We start from the raw sequence: 26,859 nt of genomic DNA on the forward strand, positions 1-26,859 counted from the left end.
TGACTTACTTAAATTCATCCCTGGAATTTGCTCTTTTATACTTGTGTATATGTATGGTTGGGTTTGGAGGCTAGGGGTAAGTAGATGTGTAGGCATAGCCCATAGCAGCTGTTTTCCTTTGCCTGGAGCTGCTCTCAACTTTTGTTTATAATTTACTTTCAAAATGTTTAGTTAGCACCCTTTAAAATAAAAATATCCTGGAGGAAAAACCAGGAGACACGACATGTAAGATGTTTTATTGTTCATTTTAAAACTTTTTCATGAAGAAATACATGATAGATGCAGTTTTTATACCTTTCTTATGCGAGGTCAGTGCAAGAAAGAATTACAGTACAAAATATTTAGAAACTTATGAATAAATGTGGGTCATTTATACATACAAACCCTTATTTAACGTAGTTCTCAGGAAACATTTGAAATTGAAACTTTCAATTTAAAAAAGGAATACATTAACTGCATTTAGAACATGAATTTTAGATTATAGTGGTTTGATATTTAGTGCTCAAAAAAACAAAAATCCGGACTTGTTTGTACTATAATTTGTTTAGATTTTAAGCAGTTCAGTTCACATTTGAAGCTTTTTTTTAAAAAAAAAGATGGCATACTTTCATGGTATCCCAGTACTTTAGATTCAGGTTCTGTTTCTCCTGCAGGATTTAGTAACATCATTGGAAGACTTGAAGTAGGGCAATGAGCTGCATGATATTTGCACATATTTGTGTAGGTGTTAGGAATGTTATCAATTCTTGTAAGGGGGACACAGTACTCGGAACTCAGGTCCTGGTAGGTAAAAGTACAGAGAAAGTTAAACTAAAAAATAGATATGCATGTGTGTGCCCCAATTTCAGAGGAACACTGTGTCCCCGATTCAGGCTTTCAACACCTCTGAAAAGAATTAGGTACAAGGTGTCACAAATTGGGCACCCAAAACTGAAGTGCACAAAATTAATGAACACTGCTGAAAATACGGCTGAAAAATATTTATGCATCTGCTTAACTCTATGCACATGAACAGTCTCATTAAACTCCGCACATAATGTAAATGTTTGCAAGATCGGGGCATAAATCATTAAAAATTACAAACATACATTTTTAGTTTTTTTCCCCTCTCTATATACTTAGCAGGACGTGGGTAGATTTGGGAACATTCCTGAAGGTTGCCCTCAGTCCCTCAGATAAAGATTTTGTAACTAAATAAATATTCCCATTCAACAATAAAAGCTTTTAAAGCTTTTAGGTGTTGAAACCTATTAAGTTTTTAACACCTTCATCACATTTCAACAGTAAATATTCTCCTTCCCCATCAACTGAGGGATGAGAAAGCTGCAGCTCAATTTTCAATCTCTTATGATGTCACATCCCACTAGCTCTCCAGTTCTTTAGATAACACAGAGAAATAAAGACCAACCCAGCATGCTATTTCTAGTGTAAAAAAGCTAAAATGCTGGTGGGGGATGAAGAACAAAGGGGATGATTGGAGTTCACCTTTAAAGTACTAATGTTAAAGGAACCAAAATTACATCTCCTAGAACTATTCATAAGGCAATGAGCTGGCAACTGTAATACATAATCAATTTGTACTGTATTCTTAGGCTAGGTCTACACTACCCGCCTGAATCGGCGGGTAGAAATCGATCTCTCAGGTATCGAATTATCGCGTCTCGTCGGGACGTGACAATCGATCCCTGAATCGACGCTCTTACTCCACCAGCGGAGGTGGGAGTAAGCACCGTCGACGGGGAGCCGCGGAGGTCGATTTTGCTGCCGTCCTCACAGCGGGGTAAGTCGGCTCCAATAGGTCAAATTCAGCTAAGCTATTCGCGTAGCTGAATTTGCGTATCTTAAATCGACCCCCCCCCATAGTGAAGACCTGCCCTTAGTCACAGTACATGAGTTAATCTCTCTGTTTAGAGACTGTTTTTAAATGATGTCTTGTACTGATTTTGAGCAAGCTGGTTTGTCTATATTAGATAATCATACTCTACATTAGCTGTGCATGTATCTGGGAAAACAACAATATTTACCACACAAATGAAAAGGAAATATTGCCGTAGCTTTGACAGTTAAAAAAAATTACATAACTGTGAAATATTTCCAAGCTTCTGTTACCCTGATATTTTCTCCCCAACATCGTATACAAACTATCACCCAACCCCCTCCCATCACATTAAAAGAACATTAAAGTTACACGGTCAAGCCCTCCAAAGTTAGGAAGTGCCAGAAATAAGGTTGCCTGTGTAACCTTAATTCAGACCCTTGTGCATACGCATTATAATACATTATCTAATTACATGCTCACATGCTGTTTTTTTTCAACAGGATCTCTACCTCATTCATTGTACAAGATGGACGTGCTTGGGGGATGAATCAGGATTGTGTAGTAAAGGTGGCTGTTGTCTATAAGACCTCTGCCTCATTTATTGTACAAGTTGGAAGGTGTGTAGTTAATAAGGCAAGGTGGGAAGAGAAGGATGGTCTCATGCTAATAGCAGTTGAATGCTGCCCTGGACAACTGGATTCTATTCCTACCTCTGGCACACAGAGTTCCGGTGTGATGCTAGGCAAGACACTTAAAAATCAAAACATTTCACAGGTAGTCATTACTTGTTGTGTTTCTCATTTTCTGAGTGCCCAGCTTGAGAACCTGGGATCTGATGTACAGAACACACACTCTGATTTGCTAAACTCTCACAGCTGCAACTGAAGTCAAGAGGAGCTGTTATCAAGTGCTATATACTGCTAAGTGCTTGAAAAAAAAAAATCAGATCTTAAACATCTCTAATTGAGCATTGCCTCACTACCAGGGCCAGTCTCTTTGACCAGACATTCCCAGTTCCTCCCTCCCTTCTCTTCATCTGGTCCATCTCTTCTCTCCCCGCCCCATTTCTCCCCTCCCTGTATTTTTGCCCCAATCACCCCACTCCCTGGCTCTTTGTAGCAATCTCTTTGCCCAACAGCCAGCCTCAGTTTCCGCCATGCACATCCTGGCTCCTTCTCATCTCTCTCTCCCCCAGCCCCCGCACTCATTCACTCCCCACTGCTTTCCAGTCCCAGTCTCCTCCCTCAACCACCTCCTGTCTCCGCCTCCTCTAAGCAATGATCTCAGTGTTGTCATTCCTCCCCAAATGGCTCCCAGATTCCCCCATTTTCTTTCACCAGCTCCCAGTCTCCTTTTTCTCCCAACCCCAGCCTCCCAATCCCAGTCCCACCTCCACCTCACAACTCCCAGTCAGTTTCTCTCTCCCCCTTTCCTCCTCCTGTCCCAGGAAGTCTCCTTGTCCCAACTATTCCTTTGCTTCCTCCCTGGTACAGTTCTTCTCCCTTCTGCATTCCTCCTCCATGCTGTCTAACCTCATTCTGAGAAATGACTGAAACGTATGAAAAATTCAGAAAGCCTTTGACAAGATCCTCATCAAATGCTCTTAAGCAAATTAGGGAGTCATGAGATAAAAGGAAAAGTCCTCTCATAGATCCCTAAAGATAGGAAACAAAGGGTGGGACTAAACATTCAGTTTTCACAGTGGAAAGAGGTAAATAGTAGGGTCCCCCCCAAGAACCTATACTGGGATCAGCGCTGTTCCACAGTCATAAATGACCTGGAAAAGGGAGTAAGAGTGAGGTGGCAAAGTTTGCCAATAATACAAAATTACCTTATAGTAAGCTGTTCCATACCCCTAAAAATCACTTTTGTTGCCCTTCTCCATACTTTTTCCAATTCTAATATATCTTGTTTAAGATAAGTCTCCAGAACTGCACGCAGTATTCAAGGTGTGGGCATAGCATGGATTTATACAGTGACGTTGTGGTATTTTCTGCCTTATTATCTATCCATTTCCTAATCGTTCCAAACACTGTGAGCTTTTTTGACTGCAGATGGACGTTGAGTAGATGCTTTCAAAGAACTACCCAAGATGGCTCCAAGATCTCTTTCTTGAGTGGAAACAGCTAATTTAGAACCCATCATTTTGTATGTATAATTGAGATTATGTTTTCCAATGTGCATTATTTTGCATTTTCAACATCATTTTATTGCCCCATTACCCAGTTTTGTCAGATCCCTTTGTAACACTTCACGGTCTGTTTTGGACGTGTCTATCTTCAATAAGATCATAAGAACAGCCATACTGGGTCAGATCAATTGTCCATCTAGCCCAGTATCCTGTCTTCTGACAGTGGCCAATGTTCTTATGTTCTATAAAATCATGAATGGTGTGGAGAAAGCGAATAAGGAAATGTGATATACTCTTCCATAGAACACAAGAGCCAGGGGTCACCCATTGAAATTAATAGGCAGCAGATTTAAAAAACCAACTATCAGGAAGTATTTCTTCACACTAAGCACAGTCAACCTGTAGAACTCGTTACTAGGGAATGTTGTGAAGGCCAAAAGTACAACTGGTTTCAAAAAAGAATGAGGTAAATTCATGGAGTATAGGTCCATCAATGTTTATTAGCCAAGATGATCAGGGACACAACCCCAAGCTATGGATGTCCCTAAACCTCCGACTTGCAAGAAGTTGGGATTGGACAACAGGAGATGCATCATTCGATAAATTGTCCTGCTCTGTTCATTTCCTCTGAAGCATCTGCCCTGGTCACTATCAAAAGAGAGGATAATGGGCTACATGGACCACTGATCTGACCTTGTATGGCCCTACTTATGTAAATTCAGCATGCGGCAAACACCCAGAGCATGGAAAATTTCAACCCAAATGGTTAAAGTTTCACAAACTTATAAGCAACTGTAAAAAGAGTCTTATAATGGGAAATGTTGGGCAACCTTAATAAAAAATGGTGCTAACAACCTCATCTACTACACAAACGCAAATGCACAGTATAGCGCAACTATAAATATACAATTCCACGTTAAAAAAAAATATCACAGGCATATTTTTGTATCCCAGTAATCAAAGCTACATAATCACATACTACTCTACCCATCATTTAAAAGCCATTTGCTTTTTGAAAACATAGAGAAAGCAAGCTTGTTTTACAGGAACTGGGTGGGACATGATTCAACACTGGCTTTTCATTTCCTGGGTTGTACAATTCGTTTGGTAGTTTCATATGAACTCCACCCTAAAATAATTACTTGCATTAGAGCATTAAATAATAATTTCCGTCTCCCCGACGCCCAAGACAGTAATCATTTCAATTGTGGCAAATTACTTCAGAAAGTAATATGTTTCTAAGGACCTGAACATTATCTATGTAATAGCTACTGCCTAGCAACTATAGCTTTCAAAGTCACACAATTAGTTCATTATCATTTTAATGGCACTGTAGTAGCTGAACTTGTTGAGCCCCAGCAACAAACTTCTACCGGTATCCAAAATGGTACAGGCCTCATTTTAAAATCTCGCTTATAGGCATTAACATAGAGATTATGCATAGAGCTGTACAAATGACTGATTTTTTCCAGTTTTCTGGCAGTTCCAAAAAGACAGAATTGTTTGACAAACTGAAAAGTTAAAAAAAATTGCTCTGAATTTTAAGATTGGTTTTAAAAATTAAATAAAATGAGGACCTTTATATGAAATGTCGTTTTGAATAGAAAAAAAATGAAAATATTTTGTTTTGAAAATGTGGAAACAAAATGTTTTTAGATTTTTTTCTTCCTTGTTTTCAACAGAAACAATTCATCAAATTCAACATAAAATCATGAAATGTTTGGGTGGATCCAAATGACAATTTTTTGGCAGAAAAATTTTTCAGTTGGAAAATTTCAACCAGCTCTAGTTATAAACTTTCTGGCCTCAACTGGGCTTTTCCAATGCTAGGCAATGTATTTGTGCAGAATGCCTTGGGAAGATCTTTTCTGGCAAAGATCTAGTAGATTCAAACTAACCAAGATCCATATCCATTCAAACCACACGGTCCCCCAAATACACTTATTTCCCATTAACACACAGGAGAGTAGATGTACAATTCCATTGTGTGGTAAATATAAATGTGACATGTAGGTATATATATTACACAATCACTGCTTGCACCTCTAACCATGCCTTTTGTTATCACCACCTGCTCCAGGAATTGTGCCTCCTTTCAGGCTGTTCTGTAAGTTTAGAACAGTGTCCCAAGCTTCCTCCCTCTCTCACAAGAGAGAGTTCAAAAATTCCCCTCGTTTGAAAAGCATTCCACATCTAATAAGTACATGACATTGTACATTTGTTCTCTGCTTTACACTGTATTGTTTTGGTTTATGTAATTCCTTCATATTGTGAACTCCCAAGGGCAAGGATCGGTTACAGTTTTGGCACAGTTTTCCCATTGTTCAATGCTGTACAAATTGACAGCACTATCTAGGTTATATTCTCTTTTACTGTCATTTTTCTCTGGTCTTTTCCCTCCACTCAAATCTCTTTCCACCCCTGCCTTTCCCACCTCCCACAAAGAAGTTGGCAGTTCTATCATTTAAAGTTTATTTTTTCTAAACTACTTGTAGCAGGGTATAAGGGCACTACCTGGCCATTGTGTTAATCACAATTCAGCTGCCTGTTTCACTTGCACAGCTACTCAGGGGAAGGGCTAGTGGAGTGGCCACTTGGAAGGCAGAAAGGAAAAAATTCCTTGGGGAAGTTCAGGTTCACACCCAGGGGTCAGAGAATGTCTTACCGATTATCTTGACTTATTTTACATTCTTGCTATAAACACTTGCCACATTAAAGGAGAGGATCTTGCTGACTGCAACTATTTTTTCTCATGTTATTCCACCAGCATGCACCTGACATTAAACACCTCTTCCAATTTGCGTTCTCTGAGCACTTACTTACCCCCACCTCTGGTCTGTGTTTCTCCATCAATATTTTATCTTTTTTTCTCTCCCCCTTTCTTTCTTGTTGCCCTGTCATACCTGCTCCCTACCATATTCTCTTTCTCCCAAATCCCCGGTGTCCCCCACTCCCCAACCTAGCCTCATAGAGCACTAGAGCCTTCACAGGCAGTAAAATCTGTTTAACACGTGTTTACAGCCACACCTGTTCCCTATTCCAATGCAGAAGGGAGCCAGACTAGTAGATCCTCTCCCCCGTTCATGTATTCAGTGATAAAGGGGTGGAAATGGTAATCACCACCTCTCTCTGCTGCATGGTCAACGGTGAGGCAAGCGATAGATCTCTCAGTTACGGATATTAAAAGTCAGTGAGTGTCTTCAAAATGTTCAGGACCAGATGAGCACTGGCTAGGATCATTGCACTCAGCTGCTGAGCTAGCTAAGCAAAAAGTTGTCAATGCTAGTGGACTTTAAAGCCAAGATCCAGTCTAACCGCCCCCATTTCTGTTCAAAATCATCAACTACTGCTAGAGAAATGTAAAGGAAAGAGTTTTAGCTACCACGGCATTGCCACACACTCATCACTGTGATATCAGAGCACTTCCCTGAGCAGACACTACAGAAAAAGCGCTGAATTTTATTTAAAGACTATTCTAGGGTTACCATATTTTGTGCCTCCAAATGGAGGACACTCCCTGGGGCCCCGGCCCCGCCCCCAGCCCCGCCCACGCCCCAACTCCGCCCCCTCCCAAAGTCTCCGCCCCCTCCCCTGCTTCCCGCGAACATTTAATTCGCGGGAAGCCTGAAGCAGGTAAGGGGGGGGGGAGGAGGCGCGGCCCAGGCTGGCCCCCCGGCGGCACTAGCCTGGGTCGCCTCGGGCCCTGGGGTGCCGGCCCCGACCGACCACCCCCCGCGGGCCCGGCTCCCAGCCCCGCGCACCCCCCGACCCCGGCTCACTCCCCGACCCCGGCTCCCGACCCCGGCTCCCGGCCCCGGCGCCCCCCCCCGGCTCACTCCCCGACCCCGGCTCCCGGCCCCGCGGGTCCGGCCCGGCCCGGCACCATGCCCCCTGCCCCGGACAAAGAGGCCCCGGCCGAGCCTCCCGATTTTCCCGGACATGCCCGGCTTTTGGGGATTTCCCCCCGGACGGGGATTTGAGCCCCCAAAAGCCGGACATGTCCGGGAAAATCCGGACGTATGGTAACCCTAGAAGTTCTAACATGCTAGCTGCTGACTTAAAATTACAGGCTTATTTTGAGTGATTTCTGAGTCTGTGCTGCAATGTAAGTTAGTAGTGAGAATATACCATTTTCATGCACAGCAAATGCTACATGAATCTATCTACGGTAGCTTCCAGGGACGTGCTTTGACTCAATGTGCAGTAGCACAGACACAATACGTCAGGTTATGTCTCATAGCATATCCCAAAGAAAAGCAGATAATTATTTATTATTATTCAGTTCCTTGCACTATTTTAAATAGACAGACACCCAAGATGTTGCAAAATTCCTGCTAATTACCAGATGTCCAGTTTATCTCTCAACCCAAATAATAGACAGTTTGGTATGAAGCAGAGCCACCATAAAAAACAGTATGAGGTGCAATAAAGTTCTCCTCAAAGCATAAGTGCTGCTTTTTGCTTCCTCTTTTATAGGCAGCCATGATGCCTATTAATCTACATGTACAATAAGAAACACGTGCCAAGGAGAGATTTTCCCCCAATCCATATCCAATATTCCATTTTAAAATCAAAAGATACAGTCAAGACTTTCTTATCACTCCACATTCCTCCTAAACAAGAGCTCAAAGTACACTCTAGGCATCCTTTTTAAAAAAAGAGTAAACCCATCTAATTTAATGATTAAGACACATCTTGGTGCATTTGGATCAGTGGTTCTCAACCTATTTATCATTGTTGGCTGCATCCAATGCTACCTATATGGCCCTGAGGATGTCACATGGACCACAGGTTGAGAACCACTGGTTTGGATACACAATAACAACAGATTCATGTAGGGGTGGGTGGGGTAAATAAGAACTTAAAAGTTTTAGCAAAACCTAATTGTTAATTACCTGTAATATCTCAAATCAATTCCTTTGGTAGCTAGTAAAAGTAGTTAAGATATGTTTCTTATTTCTTCCTATTCCCAGAGCATCTGCTATATCAGTTCTGTCTCCCTTTTGTTTAGAATACAAGTTACCAATGATATAGGACAGTGATAATGTTCACACAGTTGATTAAGTTACAGATTTCCTGTAAAGAAGAATAGCATCTTTATTATATCTATTCCATCAGCCAACATTGCTCTACTGTGATGAGAGATTATTATTTTTCTTGATATTACTTTGGTGTTCATGAAACTCATGTTACATTCAGCCTCCTTTGCAGATGCTATATTATATTTTTAAATGCATTATTGATATGGAAAATGTGCCAATACATATCTTTTCAAGCATTATTTCTTGAAATGCAGCCTATATTAAATATAGACTGAAAGAAATATACAAGTTAACTTCTATGATTCTATACAATTTCCAGGAACTGTAGAAAATTCAAAGAGTACCACAATTAGCAAAAACTATCACATATTTATCTACCAGTGAAGTAGCTGATTTTATAACATATACTGTAGCCTAGTAGTACCTAGCTATTACATACTGCTTGTCATCAGTAGATCTCAAAGTGCATCACAAAGTTTACTTTAGTGGTGCTCAACCCTGGAGAGTCTATGTCTCATCCAAAGGAGGTGCAAAGAACCCAAAAATAGTCAGACACACATCATGAGATCATATTAGTGCAACTCAAAACCACTTCTTATTAAAGGAGTATCAGGTAGAGAAGTCTACAACCCAGTGCCATCCTACGGTATTTTTATAACTCTCTGGCACTGCCTTTGACACAATACTACCCCTCTAACTCTTATCATTCCCAAGCAGCTGGCAGAGATGGGAAGGGAACTTGGGAATTATCCGTTTGCTCATCAATATTTCTGTTGCCTTGTCACATGGAAAGCATTCTGCTGATGCAACTGTTGTGTTTGCTCCAAATCAGATCTGTAGACTCCACAAGAGTTACATGTGGTTCAACAGTCAGGTGGAGCTTCATAGATCAGAGTAGGGCAGTGTCACAGGGCATGCGACCTCACCCTTTCTCTTTGCTAGCAGTCCTCACACACTCTTAAGTTCACAATAGCATATTTTATTTATGTCTCATGCAGTTTCATGTCCCATCACCATAAGGCTTTACCCAATCTTCAATGTACTCCTTGACCGAGGGGTGACTGTCTCACTTTTGAGATCCTGATCTTCGCCCTTCCTTCCAGCCTTTGCCCCTCTCTTCCTGTTTTTTTAAATGTCCCAACTGATGAGCTGAATCACCTTGTTAGTTGTTTAGTCATCCAGTCCCTAACCAATTATCTCCTCAATTTGGGCCATGTGGGGATATTTGCAAATTGCATAGAGGGATGAGTCAGCCTTAAACTAGTGACAGGTTCTTAGGCCTTCTCACTGCATTGTTAGCTTGAGCTGTAACTTGAGTTTTGCACCTAACCTGACTACAGTCCACACAAAAATCTCTAGCTCAATTTAAATGGTGCTTGAAGCTCATGCTAGTTAGAATGGGAATGCAGTATCTTGAATTACAACAAGTCATCAACTACTAATCCAATCACTCTGGGTATGTTTACACAGCAATTTAAGTCCAGGCTCAATCTAACCTCCACCTTGTATCCACACGGCAAATGTGCTAACCTAGGGCTCATTCCCAGGGTCCCAGGCAATGTTCCCTCTATTTTTTTCCATCCATGTGCACCGTGGTGATGTGCGCCACTAGCAGAAACAAAAAATTTAAAAATATATTTTTAAAAAGTTACTATAGGTATAATTACTCCAGCCAGGACAGGTTAGGCATTTTAGATCTCACTACTCAAAGAATTAAATTTAAGTGTAAGAGAAATAAAAATTATGAAATGCATAGACCAGTCAAAAAACTAAAATAACACACTTTGAAAGAGTAAAATTGTACGCGCACACACACACACACACACACACAGTGTGTGTGCTGGCTGCTGGGGAAGTTTCTGAGAGACACTGTGCACTGTCTCTTTAAAGCACTCACTGAAAGCTCTTCTGCTCCTGAGCCCTGTCCCCGGCTCTGCAGAGATTGGGGGACACGGGCAAGGGAGGGAGAGAGAGAGAGAGCGCGCGCGCATGCACACGCACACTGGCTGCTGGAGAAGTCTCTGAGACACCATGCGCTGTCTCTTTAAGGCACTCACACCACCCAGAAGGCTCCTTGAGACCTCAGACCGCAGCACTCTCTCCTTCTCTGAGTCCTGAGCCCTGTCCCCTCTCCCCTGCTCTGTGCTCTGTGGGGTACAGGGGTGAGGGGGGAAGGGGACACCCTGACATCAGCATCCTCCTCCCCCTCACTTTGCACAGCCAGCAGGAGGGTCCCAGGAGCAGCTACATGAGCAACGTGGCTGCAAAACAGCAGTGGGGAGGGGCATCTGAACACACGCTGCCAGACATGCTCTGCTAATCAAGTGCGCGGCACTTGAATCACTCCTGGGAGGCTGCGCGGCTTAGAGGGTACACAGGCCAAGACCCTTCAGGGCTGGAGGGTCTCAGCCCATAGTAAGTTGGGATCTACGGTCTGAGTCCTATTGGTTTCCTGTGTGCATATGGCTTCAGCTTGACTTGGGTCCTAGAAGTGCTCCTGCGTATCCCAGAGTTCCTGGCAGCAGAGGAGCATGCAGCCAGGGAGCGCCATTACTATCTGGCCAAGCATGCTACCCCTTTCAGCTCCTCCCGCAGCAGCAGCTCTGACGACTCCTCACTGCTGTGTAGAGCTTGCCCAGAACAGGGAGCAAAGTTGACAGGGAGGAGGTGGCTCCCTGTCACTGAGATGTTGGATTAAAAATGCAATGTAGATGGTCAAGCCCAGGATTCCTTGCCACAGGTCAGCTGACTTAAGTCCCACTCGGTGTACGTTACTGTGTAGACATAGCCTCTGTGAAGGTATTGTTTTGCAGTGTGATCACTCTCAGTAGGCTTGAGTGGAGCAAGTTGAGTGTACTAACTGCAGTAAAGACAAACCCTTAGATGCTACAGTATGGAACAAAGATGGGTATAAAATTCAGTCAGTGCTCAAAATAAGGTCTTGTCTACACTATAGAGTTTTGCCAACAAAAGTTTGTTGGCGATCAAAAAGCACTATAACAAGATTGTTATTGCATGTTCACACTACCTCCCTCTGTCATCAGAGCACGTCCACAGTTGGTGCTCTAGCATTGTGGGTAGCTATCCCATTTCTGCAGCTAGGACTTGTGGGAAGGCGGAGTGGATCGCAGCACATCATGGGGGCAGGTTCAACATCCCATGATGCATTATTTCCGTCCCAGCATTCCATGGTCTTCCAACTGCATTTTGTGACATTTTTCATTGGCCTCTGTTTACTATGCGCCTGCCATCTCGGTGTGAAAGGATGGATCCTGCACTGCTCCTGTTGTGGTCACTGTTATGAACACATCGTGGATGGTCATGCATTATATCACAAGCTCCCAATCTGAACAGGAATCAGAGTTGTGTGACCTGCTGTGTGCCATGGAAAGAAACACCAGATTAACTTTTGGCATTCACGGAGCAGCTGCACACAGTGGACTCCTGAGCTTTTGAGCTCAGGAAACAAACACTGAGTGGTGGGATGATGAACAGTGGCTACAGAACTTTCAGACGTGAAAAGCCACCTTCCTGGAACTATGTGCGGAGCTCACCCCAGCACTACAGTACAAGGACACCAAAATGAGAGCTGCCCTCTCGGTGGAGAAGTGCATGGCGATCACAGAGTGGAAACTGGCGACTCCAGTCTGCTACCAGTCGGTCGTGAATCAGTTTGGAAGTCGATCATGGGTGTCACGTTAACATGAGAGTGAACAGGACCATTAATCACATCCTGCTACAAAGTACTGAGACTCTTGACAATGTGTGTGAACCAGTGGATGGCGTTGCAGCAATGGAATTCCCTAATTGTGGAGGGGCAATAGATGGAACGCATATTCCAATTTTGGCCCTGAACCATCTAGCAACAGAGTGCATCAATAGAAAGAGGTACTTCTCTATGGTATTGCAGGCTCTTGTCAGTGAAATGCCCATGGTGATCCACATCAACGCAGGCTGGTCCGGGAAGGTACATGGCGCATGTATCTTCAGGAACACTGGCCTGTACAGAAAGCTGCAAGCAGGGACTTTCTTTCCAAACCAGAAGATTTGCGGGGGGAGGGGAGGAAAGAGGGCGATGTTGAAATGCCCACGGTGATCCTGGGAGATCCAGCATACCCCTTACTCCCATGGCTCATGAAGCCTTACAAGGGAAACCTGGACAGCAGCCAGAAGCACTTCACCAACAGGCTGAGTAGGTGCAGAATGACCATGAAATATATATATTTGGCAGATTAAAAGTGCATCTTTATGGCAGATTAGATCTAAGTGAGGAAAACATTCCCATAGTCATAGCTACCTTCTACCTAATCTTTGCGAGGAGAAGGGTGAAAAGTTTGACCAGGGGTAGAGCGCAGAGGCAGATCACCTGGCTGCTGATTTTAAGCAGCCTGATACCAGGGATATTAGAAGGGCACAACAGATGGCAATTCGAATCAGGGAGGCTTTGAGGCAACATTCTGATAATGAGAACCAGTAATGTATATTTCTGTTCACTAATCTGTTCATTATTTTGAGTTTTCTTATTTTGCCTAACACTTGTGATGTTTCCCGAGTGGGATTTACCATAAGCAATTGATTTAACTGCATGCATATGTTTTACTACCAGCAGCTATCACTACATGTGGGACACAAAGACTGGTTATCTTTCAGAGAGTTTGTTTTTATTAAATACCAATTAACATATACAAAAGGCTTGGTGGGAAGGGAGTTAGCAATGCAAGGCAGTAGATGCTCTCATAGCTGTGCTCAAGTCCAGCTTTCATTTTGGAAGCTGTCCAAAGGGGTGGAGTGAGATGTTCCAAAAAGTTGGAAGGAATGTGTGGGAGGAGTTTGGAGAGGACATGGAAAACAGTTCTGTGTTGGCTGGGGGGGGGGGGGGCGGAAGGGAACGTGAGCACGCATCCGTTCTGACTGAAGTGTGATTAGGAACTTCAGCATCTCTGTTTGCTTCTCCATAACTTATCATCTGCTCATGGGCCTTTTGAATGTGCTCCACACTCTCCTTTCTATCCCATCTTTCCATTTCTCTCCCTGTGTTCTCTTTTTTCTGCCTCAGATGATTGGAGCACCCCGCAGAACATGTTCTCCTTGCTCCACCTTGGTCACTTCCTTATCTGATGGAGGCGCTCTGCCAGTGTGTAGGTGGTTCCCCTGAAGGCCACATCTGCATAAACACAAGAAACAATAATACACAGAAGCATGATTGTTAGTGCATGCGCAGCACTGAATCATTACGTTAAAATACATCTCTTTTCACATATGAATTGTTTCTCACTGTCCCTGGCAAGCAACAGCTCGGTGAATACTCTAAACATGGTGAGTTTGGCCCGGAGGTGGGGGGTTGGGCATTCAAGATGGGGCAAAGGATCTAAGCTCTTTTTTAAGGTGATCACTGGAGGCGAGTAGGGACAATAGTGTAAATTCTGCCACCATTTTCCACAGGTGGGGATCACTGAAGCAGATATATCACTCCTGATGGTAAACAAGGATGCAAGGGTGCATCTACTTCATGCATGCAGCTTCAGATCTGGCTACTATGCTGTTTGCCTGTGTGCCACTTTGGTCCCTGCACCAGTGATTGTCGATTGGCCCGGGAAAGTTTCCTACCACAGGGAAAGGAACAAAGCAGCTCTGCCAAAGAACCTTCGACAGAGAATTGGCAAATACCTTCAGGAAAGTTTCCTAGCAATCTCTCTGGAAGATTCCTATGAAATCTCAGTGTGCATCAACAGACTGTTCCATCACACTGCTTAGCTGCACAGGGAATGAGAAACACACTCAAACACACTTGTCTTCCACATTTCTATCCCTTCACCCACTTCTACAGGATACAAGGACACCTATATGTCAAATAAGCGAGCGGCATCAGCTGAAAAAGATCACTTACCAGGAGTCTGCTCTCCAGCATCTTGCTCGCCGGAGACGGAGTGCTGGGACTAGCTAGACACCTCCTGCATGGAGAAGAGTTCCTGATTTGCAGCACCACCAGATAACCCTGCCGTGGGCTCCACATCATCCTCCAACTCCACCTCTACGTCCATGACTTCGTCCTCAGGGTTAGGTCCACTGTTCACCACCTCCAGCCCTGTCGAAGGATCCACAGGGCTCTTGGCAGTGGAGATGGGGTCCCCAGGGGGGATGGCGTCCAGTTCCTTATAGAAGCACCAGGTCTTCAGCTGCAACACTTGAGCAACTGTTTGCCTCCCTCACCTTATGGTAGACCTGCCTCAGCTCCTTTATCTTCACCCGGAACTGCGCAGTGTCCCGATCGTAGCTCTTATTGCACAAGCCATAAGAAATCTGCCCATAGGTGTTGAAATTCCTTCAGCTGGAGCGGAGCTGGGACTGGACAGTCTCCTCTCCCCATATACTCAGCAGATCCAACTGCTCCAACTGTGGTCCAAGCGGGAGACCATTTGACCCATGGAGTCACCATGGTCAGCTGGGAGACTGTGATGTGAGCTCTCCACACTGAGCAAACAGGAAGTGGAATTTCAAAAATGGCCTTTAAAGATGGAGGGATGGATGCTTGTTTACCTAGCTGCAGGGCAGCGGACCGTTCGAACTGCTGACCTGAGCAGTCAGGATGGGCATTGTGGGACCTCCTGGAGGCCAATTACAGTGACAAAACCAAGCACGGTGTCCACACTGACATTTTGTCGACAAAAATTTTGCCGCAAAAAGCTCCATGCCTCTCATCGAAGTGATTTTATTTTGTTGCCAAACAGGAGAATTTTGTCAGTAAAAGTGGCATTGTAGTGTGTACACCTCCCCTATTTTGTCAACAAAAGCTGCCTTACTTTCATATCCAACACTAGTATTTTTCTGAATGTTTTTTCACAATATCCAGTATTTAAAGACAATACAACATTGTGCTCATACAGCTTTGCTGTCCAGTGACTGTCATGCTGTTCCTTTCGGTTCTTGGCACTGCACAGCTGTATTTGCATACTTTAATTGTTAAATTGTTAAATGCAAGCCTGCAAACTGAACAGTCACCTAACTCCTGTCTCTATTATCCCCATTTATAAAAGGCTATAGTTCCCTTCTCACAAAGGCGTTCTGAGGATTAGTTAATGTTTGTAAGACACTAAGAATAAAGTTGAGTCAGTCCAATATGGGAGGATCAACTCAGATATTTGATCATGATATCTTGAGATATATAAAAGTATCTTATCATTCTTCAAATAAAATTTTAAAAAAAGAATAAATAGAGCCCTGTCTGCATTCCCAGTTAATATGCAACCAGATAGGGTTTATACAAGCAATCATTACAGTGACAATAAAATCCATCAGTAATAAATTACAAAATTCTCTTGAAGGTACTAGGTGAAAATCGATTCACAGTCAATAATTTGTTGCAGTTGTTTGTTTATATGGTGATATGCATTTATCTATCTACAATGGCCACCAGACACCATCTGATGGCATGAGGTGTAAAATGCTCCTCATGTTTTTGAATATTTAATTGCAATGCCCACTGCCAACTAGATATATACTCTTGAATATTATCAATTATTATTGACAAGAATTACTTACCTTTGAAAAACTATCAGACTGTTATAACTCAATGCAATAAGATCACACAGCTGGTAGATAATTCTGAACTTAACTAATATAAATCATAAAACAATATGTAGGAAGAATCCAGTGTCTTAGGAATATGAGTAAACAAACTTACCACTTTGCCTTCTAGACTATACAGAGGATTAATACAGTTGCTCCCCCTTAATACCTTCTCTGGTATAAAACTGCCAGCCTCAATTTGTATTAAATTTGCAATTTGAATTTACAGTTGTAGAGGGAGAAGGTGGGAAATCTCATTTGCTTCCTTTAAATTCAAGGCCCTCCAGTGAAAAAGACTGTCAGAAATAAAAACCGTCTCAGCTCTGATCATTCATGGGCCTCTGACACTTCTTTTCATTATTGTTTCCCACATACTACAGTTAACATATATCCTGCTCAAAAACAAACTAGAACTACTCTTAATGTGGGTGGACCCTACATCCATTGCCCTAATTAATTAGTAGAAATTCCTTGGGTATCAGATACAAATGAGGAGAGGATTTAAAATGGCAAAAAGTATTCCACATGCTACAACTACTCAGTTTAAATATTATGGGTTTGATTCTAATTGACACTAACCCATCTTCGAGTGAGTGTAAGTCACACTTATAGCCACTTTAAGACCCCTTTAACAGCACCAGAGTGATGTCAAGGGGCTTAGTGTAAGTAAGAATCCAAGCCTGTATCTTTGCACAACTGATATTTGATAAACCCCTTATATTTTGACAATTTTGAACAAAATTGAAAGTAGGGAAACATTTGTCTCTTGCTGAATCAGGCTACAGTTACGTTAATTTAGAGATACTATTAAGTAGTTGGGTTTTGAGGTGATCCTAGTGCCGCATCACAATTCAAGCATTATTCTGCTAATTTCTTGTTTCAGTTTGGTTTATTAAAGTGTTCATGTGGTCAAATAGTAAAAGATGCCCAGCTTTCCTTTAATCCTGGCTTAAGACAGGATAAATATATTTATGGCACTAAAAATGTGGCGCCAAGTACTTTTTAAAAACGTGTTTAGGTGCCTAAATAACTGTAAAAATCTGGCCCTTACAGCTTGGTCTTGCACCCCTAAACTCACAAAGTTTTGCCACTGCTTCTGTAGGAACAGAACTGGACCCTTTGTCTCTTTCTCACCACACTGCTCTCATACCATTTTCTTTCCAGAAGAACCTTGATTTCCTTCTTTTGTATTTTCCCCCATCAGTATTGGTCTAACAACTTGCACTTCACTTTTTTTTTTTTTTCTTCAAAGGTCATAGGAAGGCCAGTTCAAATACACATTTTTAAAGCCCCAATCTTGCAAAAACTTAAGCATGTGCATAACTTTACACACAAGTAGTCCCACTGAAACCAGTGGGGACATTCATACGTTTAAGACTTTGCAGGATCAAACCCTAAGATGCTAAACCCTTTGAGACAAGGATCTTGTCTTCGCATGCACTAGTATGGTGCCTAACACAATGGGGCCCTGATTTTGATTTGGGCCCCTGTTACAAATATTAAATAATAAAATCTTGAAAGTACCTCAGCTGCCCATCACCTAGAGCCTATGTGCTGCAAAGCTGTTCTAACCCTTTTATCTCCAGGCACAATTTTGCTGCCCCCAACTTCAGAGCTCACCCATACCTCAGTTTTGGGCACGATATAACTTTTATGTGAAATATCAATTTTCTTTTCTTAAATTTGCAAAGATGTTGAAATTCCCATCAATATTAATCTCTGTTTCATCCCTTCCACAGAAACTAACACATTCTGATTGTTACCAATTGCATGCTGGTAAATGCCAGCCTACACGCAATGCACTTACTTTTTTTGTTCTTTCCAGTTTATTTGCTCCTTGTTCAGAAAATGAGCCTTCATCAGGTGGCACTGTTAGGCGTAATCTACAGACATTCATCTAGAAAGGAAACAAAGGTTTTCTTTCAGTTTTAAGAATGCTAAGCAAAATCATTTTAATAGACTCCTCTGTAAAATAAGATGTACTAGCTTTCGAGTTTTCATCCATGCCACAAACAATGGAAAAAGTTACTTTTTAATGGCTGGGGTTTTTAGCTGGCAAGAACTAATTCAAGGAGAACATTACATACCTGAAATAATAACATGCTGTTGACTGAAATGGGGTTTTGCTATGTTCACCCAAATGACATTGAGAATTGAAATACACTAACACTGAAAATAGTTTTCTTCAGTTTCTCTGCTTTGATTGCAATTTGGCACATCTTTGATCTTTAAAATGGGAGATTCAGTATCCAAGAACACAAAATGCTTTCTAGAACAGATCCTGTTTTTATGTTGAGGACATACCAATAGCTTGATCCTGGAAACACTCATGAGTTTAGTTCCACTGAATTCAATGAGATTAATCACATCGGTAAATTATGAAAATGGCTAAAAGTTCATAAACTCTTTCATAAAAAAGTGTAATCAAGGTCCCTCTTCCTACGTGACCTTGACAAACCACTTCCTCTTTGGTGAAATGGGGTTAATAATACTGTTTTCCCCTCACATTGTTTCCCTTTGTTGTCTGTTTAGATTGTAAGCTCTTTGAGGCAGGGGCTGTCTTTTACTACGAGTTTGTTCAGTGCCTAGCATGACAGGGCCCCAGTCTTGGCTGGAGCCTTTAGGTGCTACAGTAAAAAGCAAGAATGATTCCTAAGCAATAGATACCAACTGCTGAAATGCAAAACACACTCTGTTCAAACTAAAATCCCAGACACTCTCTCTGACATCTCCTTGTGGATGTCTAGCTGTCAGCTCAAGCTCAACATGGCTAAAAGAGAGCTCTTAAATTTCCCCCTAAAAAGTCCTCCCCCTCTCTCTCAGCCACTATGGACACCACTACAGTCCTACCTGTCACTCAGGCCCATAATGTGGGTATCATCTTGAACTCTGACCTCTATGTCTAATTCTTCACAATTCTTTGTGCATAACATGTCTAAGATACAGCCTTTCCTATCCATCCACACAGCTAAAATGTTCCTCCAGGCCCTCATGCCTCAATTACTGCAACATCCTTTTCTCTAGCATTGACAAATGCAATCCTGTTTCACTCATATCCACTGAAATTGCTGCTGCACAGATCATTTTCCCAGACTGTTGCTTTGACCATTTCATCCCTCTTTGCATCCCTCCATTAACCCCCCCATGCTCTGTCACTATGAACATAAGCTACTTGTCTTCACTTTCAAGGCCCTTTAGATCCATTTAGATCAGTGATACTCAGACCTCAGTGGTTCAGGAGACAAATTAGCGATCAACATTACCCAGAAGAGACACCGTAGCGTGAATTCATTGTTTAATTTACTATAGTGCTATATATTCATATTTCAACAGTATGACGGGAAATATTTAGTTTTTACTCTCAGCAAAATGACTGACCATGTATTATTTTATCAACTACAGTTGATTAATAACATTGTAAAAACATCCTGATTGGTTAATAATTAAATCACAGTGTTTTATATCATCATGTGCTGCAAAGAGCTGCAGGAGACACATTAAATAGCTGCTTGTGGCTCGCAAGCGAGCCTCAGTCTGAGTATCACTGATTTAGATCTTTAGATCCATTTGCAAAATTTATATATATTAAAAAAAAAAAAAAAAAAAAAAAAAAAAACACAAAAAGAGCTCAATGCCATTAATCAGCATTCAATACCAAACCTACAACAAGAAGCCAAAGTGTATGTGATGGAGGAAGTTAAATTTGGTAAGGAAACATTTTAATTTCCAGTTTCCAAAGGAATTATAATAAACAATGTGATTTATTTTTAATGATGAATACAACCTTGACTGTGTCCACATACACTGGCTTTTGACATTGATTAGGTGGTATCTGAAACTGTCATTAGAAGAGAATTCCAGATTCTTCCTTTCAGCCATTATAACAGAGAATTTTAGGACACTTCCTGTTTATAAGTTAATAACCATATGCTACGCTACTGAACTCCTTGACTTTGGAGTTTATTGGCACAAAATACGATTATCAGGAAGCCCATTATACACTTCTTCTCACCCCTTTTTCCCCATCCCTTTAATTTTCACTTTCCACTGTTCTTTCCTCCCATCAACTTAGCAAGGTTCTTCTCCCTAATACATATTTGTTTACAAGCATGAACCAGAAGGGAGAGGTTGGCAGTCTTCCAATATAAGCAAACAAAGACAAACATTTATGATTGTTCTTGTGGAGACAAGCACCTTCCTGACCTGTAGGACAACAAGGGAAGACAAGGGAATTTAGGGGGTTGCAAGGGAAGGTGATGAAAGAAAGGAGGCCAAATCTTGCTCCCACTGATTTCAGTGGGAGCAGAACTGGACCAGACAGCATTGAATGCAATCTCCCTTTCAGTGATCTGACAACCTGTATTTCTTTGATTTTAGGTATTTTTCTTGTTCACTGACAAGAGAACGAGAAACAGAAGCATACACCATCTTTGAAGCAGGCAAAGAGCTTGGCATTCAACACAGGAGCCAGTGAACATAGAGAGATTATAGCAGTTTATTTAAATATTCACAGTACAGTTATTTGTCAGTAATCATACTGAAATTGTACAAGTCCCCGTACACTGATTAGTGAACAGTGACTGTCTGCCAGAGTACAGGTAATGGGATTTACATGCTATTTGGTTACTGCACCCAAACAATAATTATGCAGACCCACAATAAGAGTGCAGGAAACTGAATAACTGGGAAGAGTAATAAATTAGGGTTAGCAAATGTACAGCATCCCCAGCTCTTTGACTGGTTCTTTCATTGGCTGAGACCATTCCACTTTGGTATTTATATTTTTCCTTTCTCCTCTTTTCTTTTTCTTTAAGTTTAAAAAAAATTCAGGGTAGCACCCTTTTCATACTTCATTCTCTATTATCCCCCCAAAACATTACTGTATTTATCTTACCATAACACCTAGGAGCCCTTCTTTTCTTTGCCCTTCACTTCCCTATCCCCTCAGCCTCATAGCAGTACGCATATGCACACACACTCCAGGAGATCATATTTTCATCAGTATTTCTGCCATGAGTACTGCAAGCAGCAAAGTGAAACAAACTTTACTGTTTCGCATTTCAGCTTGTAATGCTCACAGAATACTAAAGGCCAGACTGTTGTAGAGTTTGTCAGTTGACAAGACTGGGATCCTCCATCAAATTCTACAGACCCTTTAGGAGACATAGATGAAGAAACTGCACGTCATCACCCTGCAGAAATGGAATTTTACCAAACAGGACTGTACTCAGACTTTCACAATCACCATATATCCCCAATTAAATCAGAACCCATGCACCAATCCCAACATATCTGCAAATGCCACAGAAAACAAGTACACATTTTCAAACAGAACCAGTCACTAGCCTTTTGGAGGAACACCAGCCTGAGGGTATGTCTCAAGGGGCACACGAAAGAAGTAGCTGCATGGCGCCATAAAACAGATTGGGCATATACTCACACAAATTTCACTTGGGATCCCAGATGCCACAAAGCATTGAACCAACTCTCCATTCAATTTTAATAGAAAATGTAATTGAAAGATTTTTCACACAGCTACATACGCATGCAGCCAGATCCTCAGCTGATGTTGCCTCTTAGGGAGGTAGTGCTTTGCATCATTTGTTCGCAAATTTATTGGCCAAAAGAAGGAACAACTGTGATGGGCTCCAGAGGGAATCAACCCCAGCTCTCTTCAGCTGTAGGGATGGTTGCAGAAATTCCTCAGAAAAGGACGGGGTACCTCAGATAAAGACTAGGGAGAGACTGACCTAAGTGCTGGGTGAAGGGGGGAGAAATATCACTGAGCTGAAGAAGAAACGGACAGAAACACTGGGATTATGTGGAAAGACCCTTTCAGTTGTTATAACAAGTACTGTGTTGCTGTAGAGCTTGTAGCTTAGACATACTCTGAGTAGGCAGCCAAGTTAGGGACTGGAAGCACTGGCCCATCTACCTCCATGTCATCAACAACAGGTTAGAATTACATTGATCGTATCATGCTATACTATTACTGAACTCCTGGTAGATGTAGGGGTGTAACTTTGGTTTTATAAAGAATCAGGAACAATCTAAAAAAATCCATAACTTATAAACTTTATAATTAGCAGTGACCACAGTTTTAAGAAACTACTCAATGATTAAAGTAATCCCAATTTGACCAATACTATGTGCCCACTGTTTACTCTGTGATAACCACCAACCCATGAGCAATATTCCCAGAGCTACTCTGGATGTCATCTGTGAGACTGATGCACACACAGGGAAGCAAAGACTGGTTCACTCCAGCTCTTAACATTAGTTTGCCAAATGGAATGGAAGTTAACAATTGGAGACATGCTTATCAGCTTCTAAGAAGCTAGTAGGTTATCACCAATGATAGTTTGTTGCAATATAGAATTTAAAAAGAAAACACTGAAGGTTAGTTTAAAATTTTAGAGTATATTAAAAAATATATAGGGCCCCACTTCCACAATCCTTATTCACATTGAGCAGCATACTCCTTGAATAAGCAGGGGTCTGCTTTACACAAGTAAGAGTAACTGATGCAAACCCTGAACATTTTGACAAATGTTCTGCAGACTTTTTTTTAAAAAAAAAGCAAAATACTAGTGAACTATGTAGAGCCAGAATGCCAGCAATAGGGTTAGAATGACCAAAATGATATTTTTTTAAGCAAAATAATTAATATTTGTCTATTGATAATCTGTCCTATCCTAAAATCTCCATACTGCTCCCACAGGAGTAAGATGCTCAATATTGACCCAGCTACTGAAAATGGCAAAATTCCCACTGACTTTAGAGGGTCTGGGATCAAAAAACTGGAGAGGTTTCCAATTATGCCACCAAAGATACAATTGCTTCTGGCACTCAAGTGGTTTGGGGACTGGAATAAGACAAGACGAGAAACAAGTCTCTAATTTCAGTCAGTGCAAAAAGATTAATCTGGTGATAAGGGACAACTGACAGACAATCCGTGGAAAAAATGTAATTATAGCCATCTTAGATTCATCTCTAAGATAATATGATTGATGATATCACATTTTCCTGTGATAGATGGGACTAGGACATCTTGTCTTGGGTGTAATTTTACTTAATTTGTTATTCTAAGTGTTTTCATTTCCTTGTTTCAATAACCATGTTTGGGAGCTAACATTTCACTACAAAAGAGAAAGGTACTATTCTAAAGAGTTTTACTTGCAAATTAATTCTGTTATTCCCACTAGAAAAAGGTACTGTATTCTTACAAACTACCAGAACTACGTATGTTTCCTTTGTCCTATAATGTGTGCTAGAGTAGATTAAGTTAAAAAAAAAAAAAAAAGTGTATTCTAAAATATACTCTCAATAGTAACCTGTTTAGAAGAAAGATATCAAACATGAAACTTATTATGAATAGTGAGGATGAGAATCACTTTATTCTAAAGAATTAGGAAATAAGGCCACATTATACCATGTAACTCTCCATTAAAATATCTAATTTCCTTATTATTACTATAATAATAATTGCAGTTTTCAAAGCTTTCTAATTTTCAGTTTTAACAACTTTGCTTCTCACCCACCATGAGTCTAAGTTTGTGTTCTCCTTATATTTGTGATGAAGAGTGAATTCAGAGAGTTAACTGGCTCCTAGCATACAAAGGCAGATGACTTTGTTACAGCAACTTCACCAGTCTCACTGGTTACTGTATGCAACAGGTGTCATGATAACATTCCTCACTGGTTTTGTTTTCCTCTGATGAACAGGTGGGTGTTGCTGTTAGATGAACAGAGAACTATTATGTATTCCAAAAACAGTCCAGACTTGAAGAAGAGCTCTGTGTAAGCTCAAAAGCTTGTCTCTCTCATCAACAGAAGTTGGTCCATTAAAAGATACCGGCTTTGCCTACACTAGCACTTTTGTCAGCAAAACCTTTATTGACCAAAGGTGTGAAAAAACACCCCCCTGACCGACATAAGTTTCACTGTCAAAAGCACCGGTGAGGACAGCCCTATGTCACTGGGAGAGCATTTACCACCGATATAGCAACTGCCACTCATTGAGGGTGGTTTAATTATGCCAGCAGGAGAGGTCTCTCCCATTGGCATAGAGCGGCTACACAGGAGACCTTACAGCAGCGCAGCTGCAGCAGTACAGCTGTGCCGCTGTAAGGTCTGTAGTGTAGACATACCCATTACCTCACCCACCTTGTCTCTCTAAAAACATTACAGTCACACAACACTGGTTTGTAATGACAAGCTCATCACCTGATCCTTGTTGTTTTTATTGCCACTACAGCAGGTAAAGAATGTGTGTCCTCTCATGATAACAGCATTTGTTGTTATACTACTGAAAAAGCTATTTAAAGTAGGGTGGGCGTGGGAACATTCTTGTCACTATATCTGCCAGAATTTTAACAACATTTAGAAGAGTTGCCAAGCAGATTCATACATCATCATTACTGATCTTATCTTGATTGTGAAACATTCCAACATATTTAAATATTGTTCTATTTAAAAGACTCATGGGTTTAAATGAGCCTTTTAAATAGCTAGCTACATCATCTAAGGCATTCATTTAAGCATCCTTAATCTGTAGTCATCTGAATGTGAAAGTCCTTGATTCTTTAAATCCAGCTGGATGTTTACAAACAACCACACACAGAATGGCACACCTCCCCTCCTGGAAAAACTAGAGCCACAATATTATGACTAGTAAAAGAAAACCTCATTGTAGAACCCACAAAATTTGACCCTGTTTTAGATTGGAACAGAAACAAAGATGAAGCACAGATGGGGGTGGGGGGAGAGAAGTCTGCCAAAATACAGAGAGGGAAAGTTTGTGCTCTAAACTAATTAGTGAAGATTAAAACAAAAACAAAACACACACACACACACCATTATTTTGCAGTATCCTGCAATATTTTCTTTGAACTGTTCTTGGAAATTGTGCATTGTCAACCTTGATCTTGCTGTCAAGTGTGTTCTCTCTCTAAAGTATAAACATTAATTTTGAAAAAAAAACGTAACATAAAAAAGAAAAGCACAGGTCCAGATCCTTAAAGGGAGTTATACTCCTAAATACTTTTGAGGATCTGGGGCACAGTGGGTGTTTCTCTTGAGACCAATACGCTTTCTTTTACAGCTCTAGTCTTTGCCGTGGATTAAAATATATTTTCGCACATTTTTCCTCTAGTCAAAAAGGAAATCATTAGTAAACTACATCTTCCTCTAACCATGTATAGCTAGAGGCCAAACACTGCTGGGCAAATATATGTTCTGCCCTTTAAAAACAAGCCTTATTAAATTATGTCCATTAAACCAAATCACACTTCTTTCTGTCATTTGCTCTCTTCTGTAGTCTTTGCCTAAGCCTGCTGGCTACACGGAATAGAAATGGGGAATTAGACTTTTGCCCTACATTGTAAAAACTCCTTTAGCGAATGGGGAAGAAGAAGAGAGTCGTGGACTTCTGTTGCGCTCTCCAGAGAGCAGAATGCCTGTAGTCTCTCCATTCCTCAGCGCCAGCACTGGCCGAGCCTGGGGTTGCTAACCGGACCCCACGCTCTAGGGCTCACGGTTACCATTGGAGAGTCAGGATTTGAGCAGCCGATTGAGGTGGGATGAGGGTGAAACAGCAGAAAGTTCCCTAAGCAAAGGCGAGTTTAAGGCCATGCACCCAGCTCTACCCGAAATCCCAGCTAAGCCAAGCGGGGGGCAGCCCCCGCACCATGCCACAGACGGAGTCTGACCCACCCGGTGCCTGCTCAGTGCCAGTGGCACAGTTATCCCGAGGAGCGGCCCCAGGCCCGGCTTCTCCCCCAGCTCGGGGTCAGCAGCACCGCGCGGGAAGCAGCCCGGGGCCGCAGCGGGGAGAGGGCTCCCGGGTGACTCACCCGCTTCTTGCCGGGGCCGCTCTCGCCGGCGGGCGGCCTGGGGACGGTGGCGGTGACGGTGAGCGCGGAGCTGTAGCGCAGCATCTTCCTTGGCCGCCTTCCCCTCTCACTGACTCGCGGCCGCGCTCCGGCCAGGGGTGGCAGGTGCGGCTCCAGCCAACGCCCCGGGGAGGGGCCGCCGCGCCGGCGGAACGAGCACGGTGCTCCCCGGACTCGTCAGGCAACCAGCGTTTTATCACTCGGCCGGTGTCTAGCCAGCAATGCCGCGGGGCGGCCGGCCTGTGTGTGCCCGGCGTGTTAGCGTAGGGGTGTGTGTGTGTGTGTGTGTGTTCACGGGGCATTGGTGTGTACTGCAGCTGTGTGCACAGGTGCCACGGGGCATGAGTGGGTCTGTGCACAGCAGGTGTGCGCACGGGGTAGTTGTGAGTGTATGTACAGCTCTACAGT

General features: G+C 42.2%; 1 protein-coding gene across 1 annotated transcript in view; it reads right to left on the reverse strand.

Moving 5' to 3' along the window:
• The window catches only part of LOC117883725 (myocardial zonula adherens protein-like), an 85,251-nt gene extending 58,592 nt beyond the window's left edge, over positions 1–26,659 (reverse strand). The window contains exons 1-2 of the mRNA XM_034783395.1: positions 26,413–26,659; positions 18,366–18,455 (exon numbers count right to left, since the gene is read on the reverse strand). Of these exons, the coding sequence (XP_034639286.1) occupies positions 18,366–18,455; positions 26,413–26,496 (174 nt within the window). The 5' untranslated portion in view covers positions 26,497–26,659. The remainder of the gene's footprint in view (positions 1–18,365; positions 18,456–26,412) is intronic.
• Positions 26,660–26,859: the final 200 nt, after the last annotated feature.

Source organism: Trachemys scripta, chromosome 10, assembly GCF_013100865.1.
Source record: "Trachemys scripta elegans isolate TJP31775 chromosome 10, CAS_Tse_1.0, whole genome shotgun sequence".
NCBI classification, from domain to species: Eukaryota; Metazoa; Chordata; order Testudines; family Emydidae; genus Trachemys; species Trachemys scripta.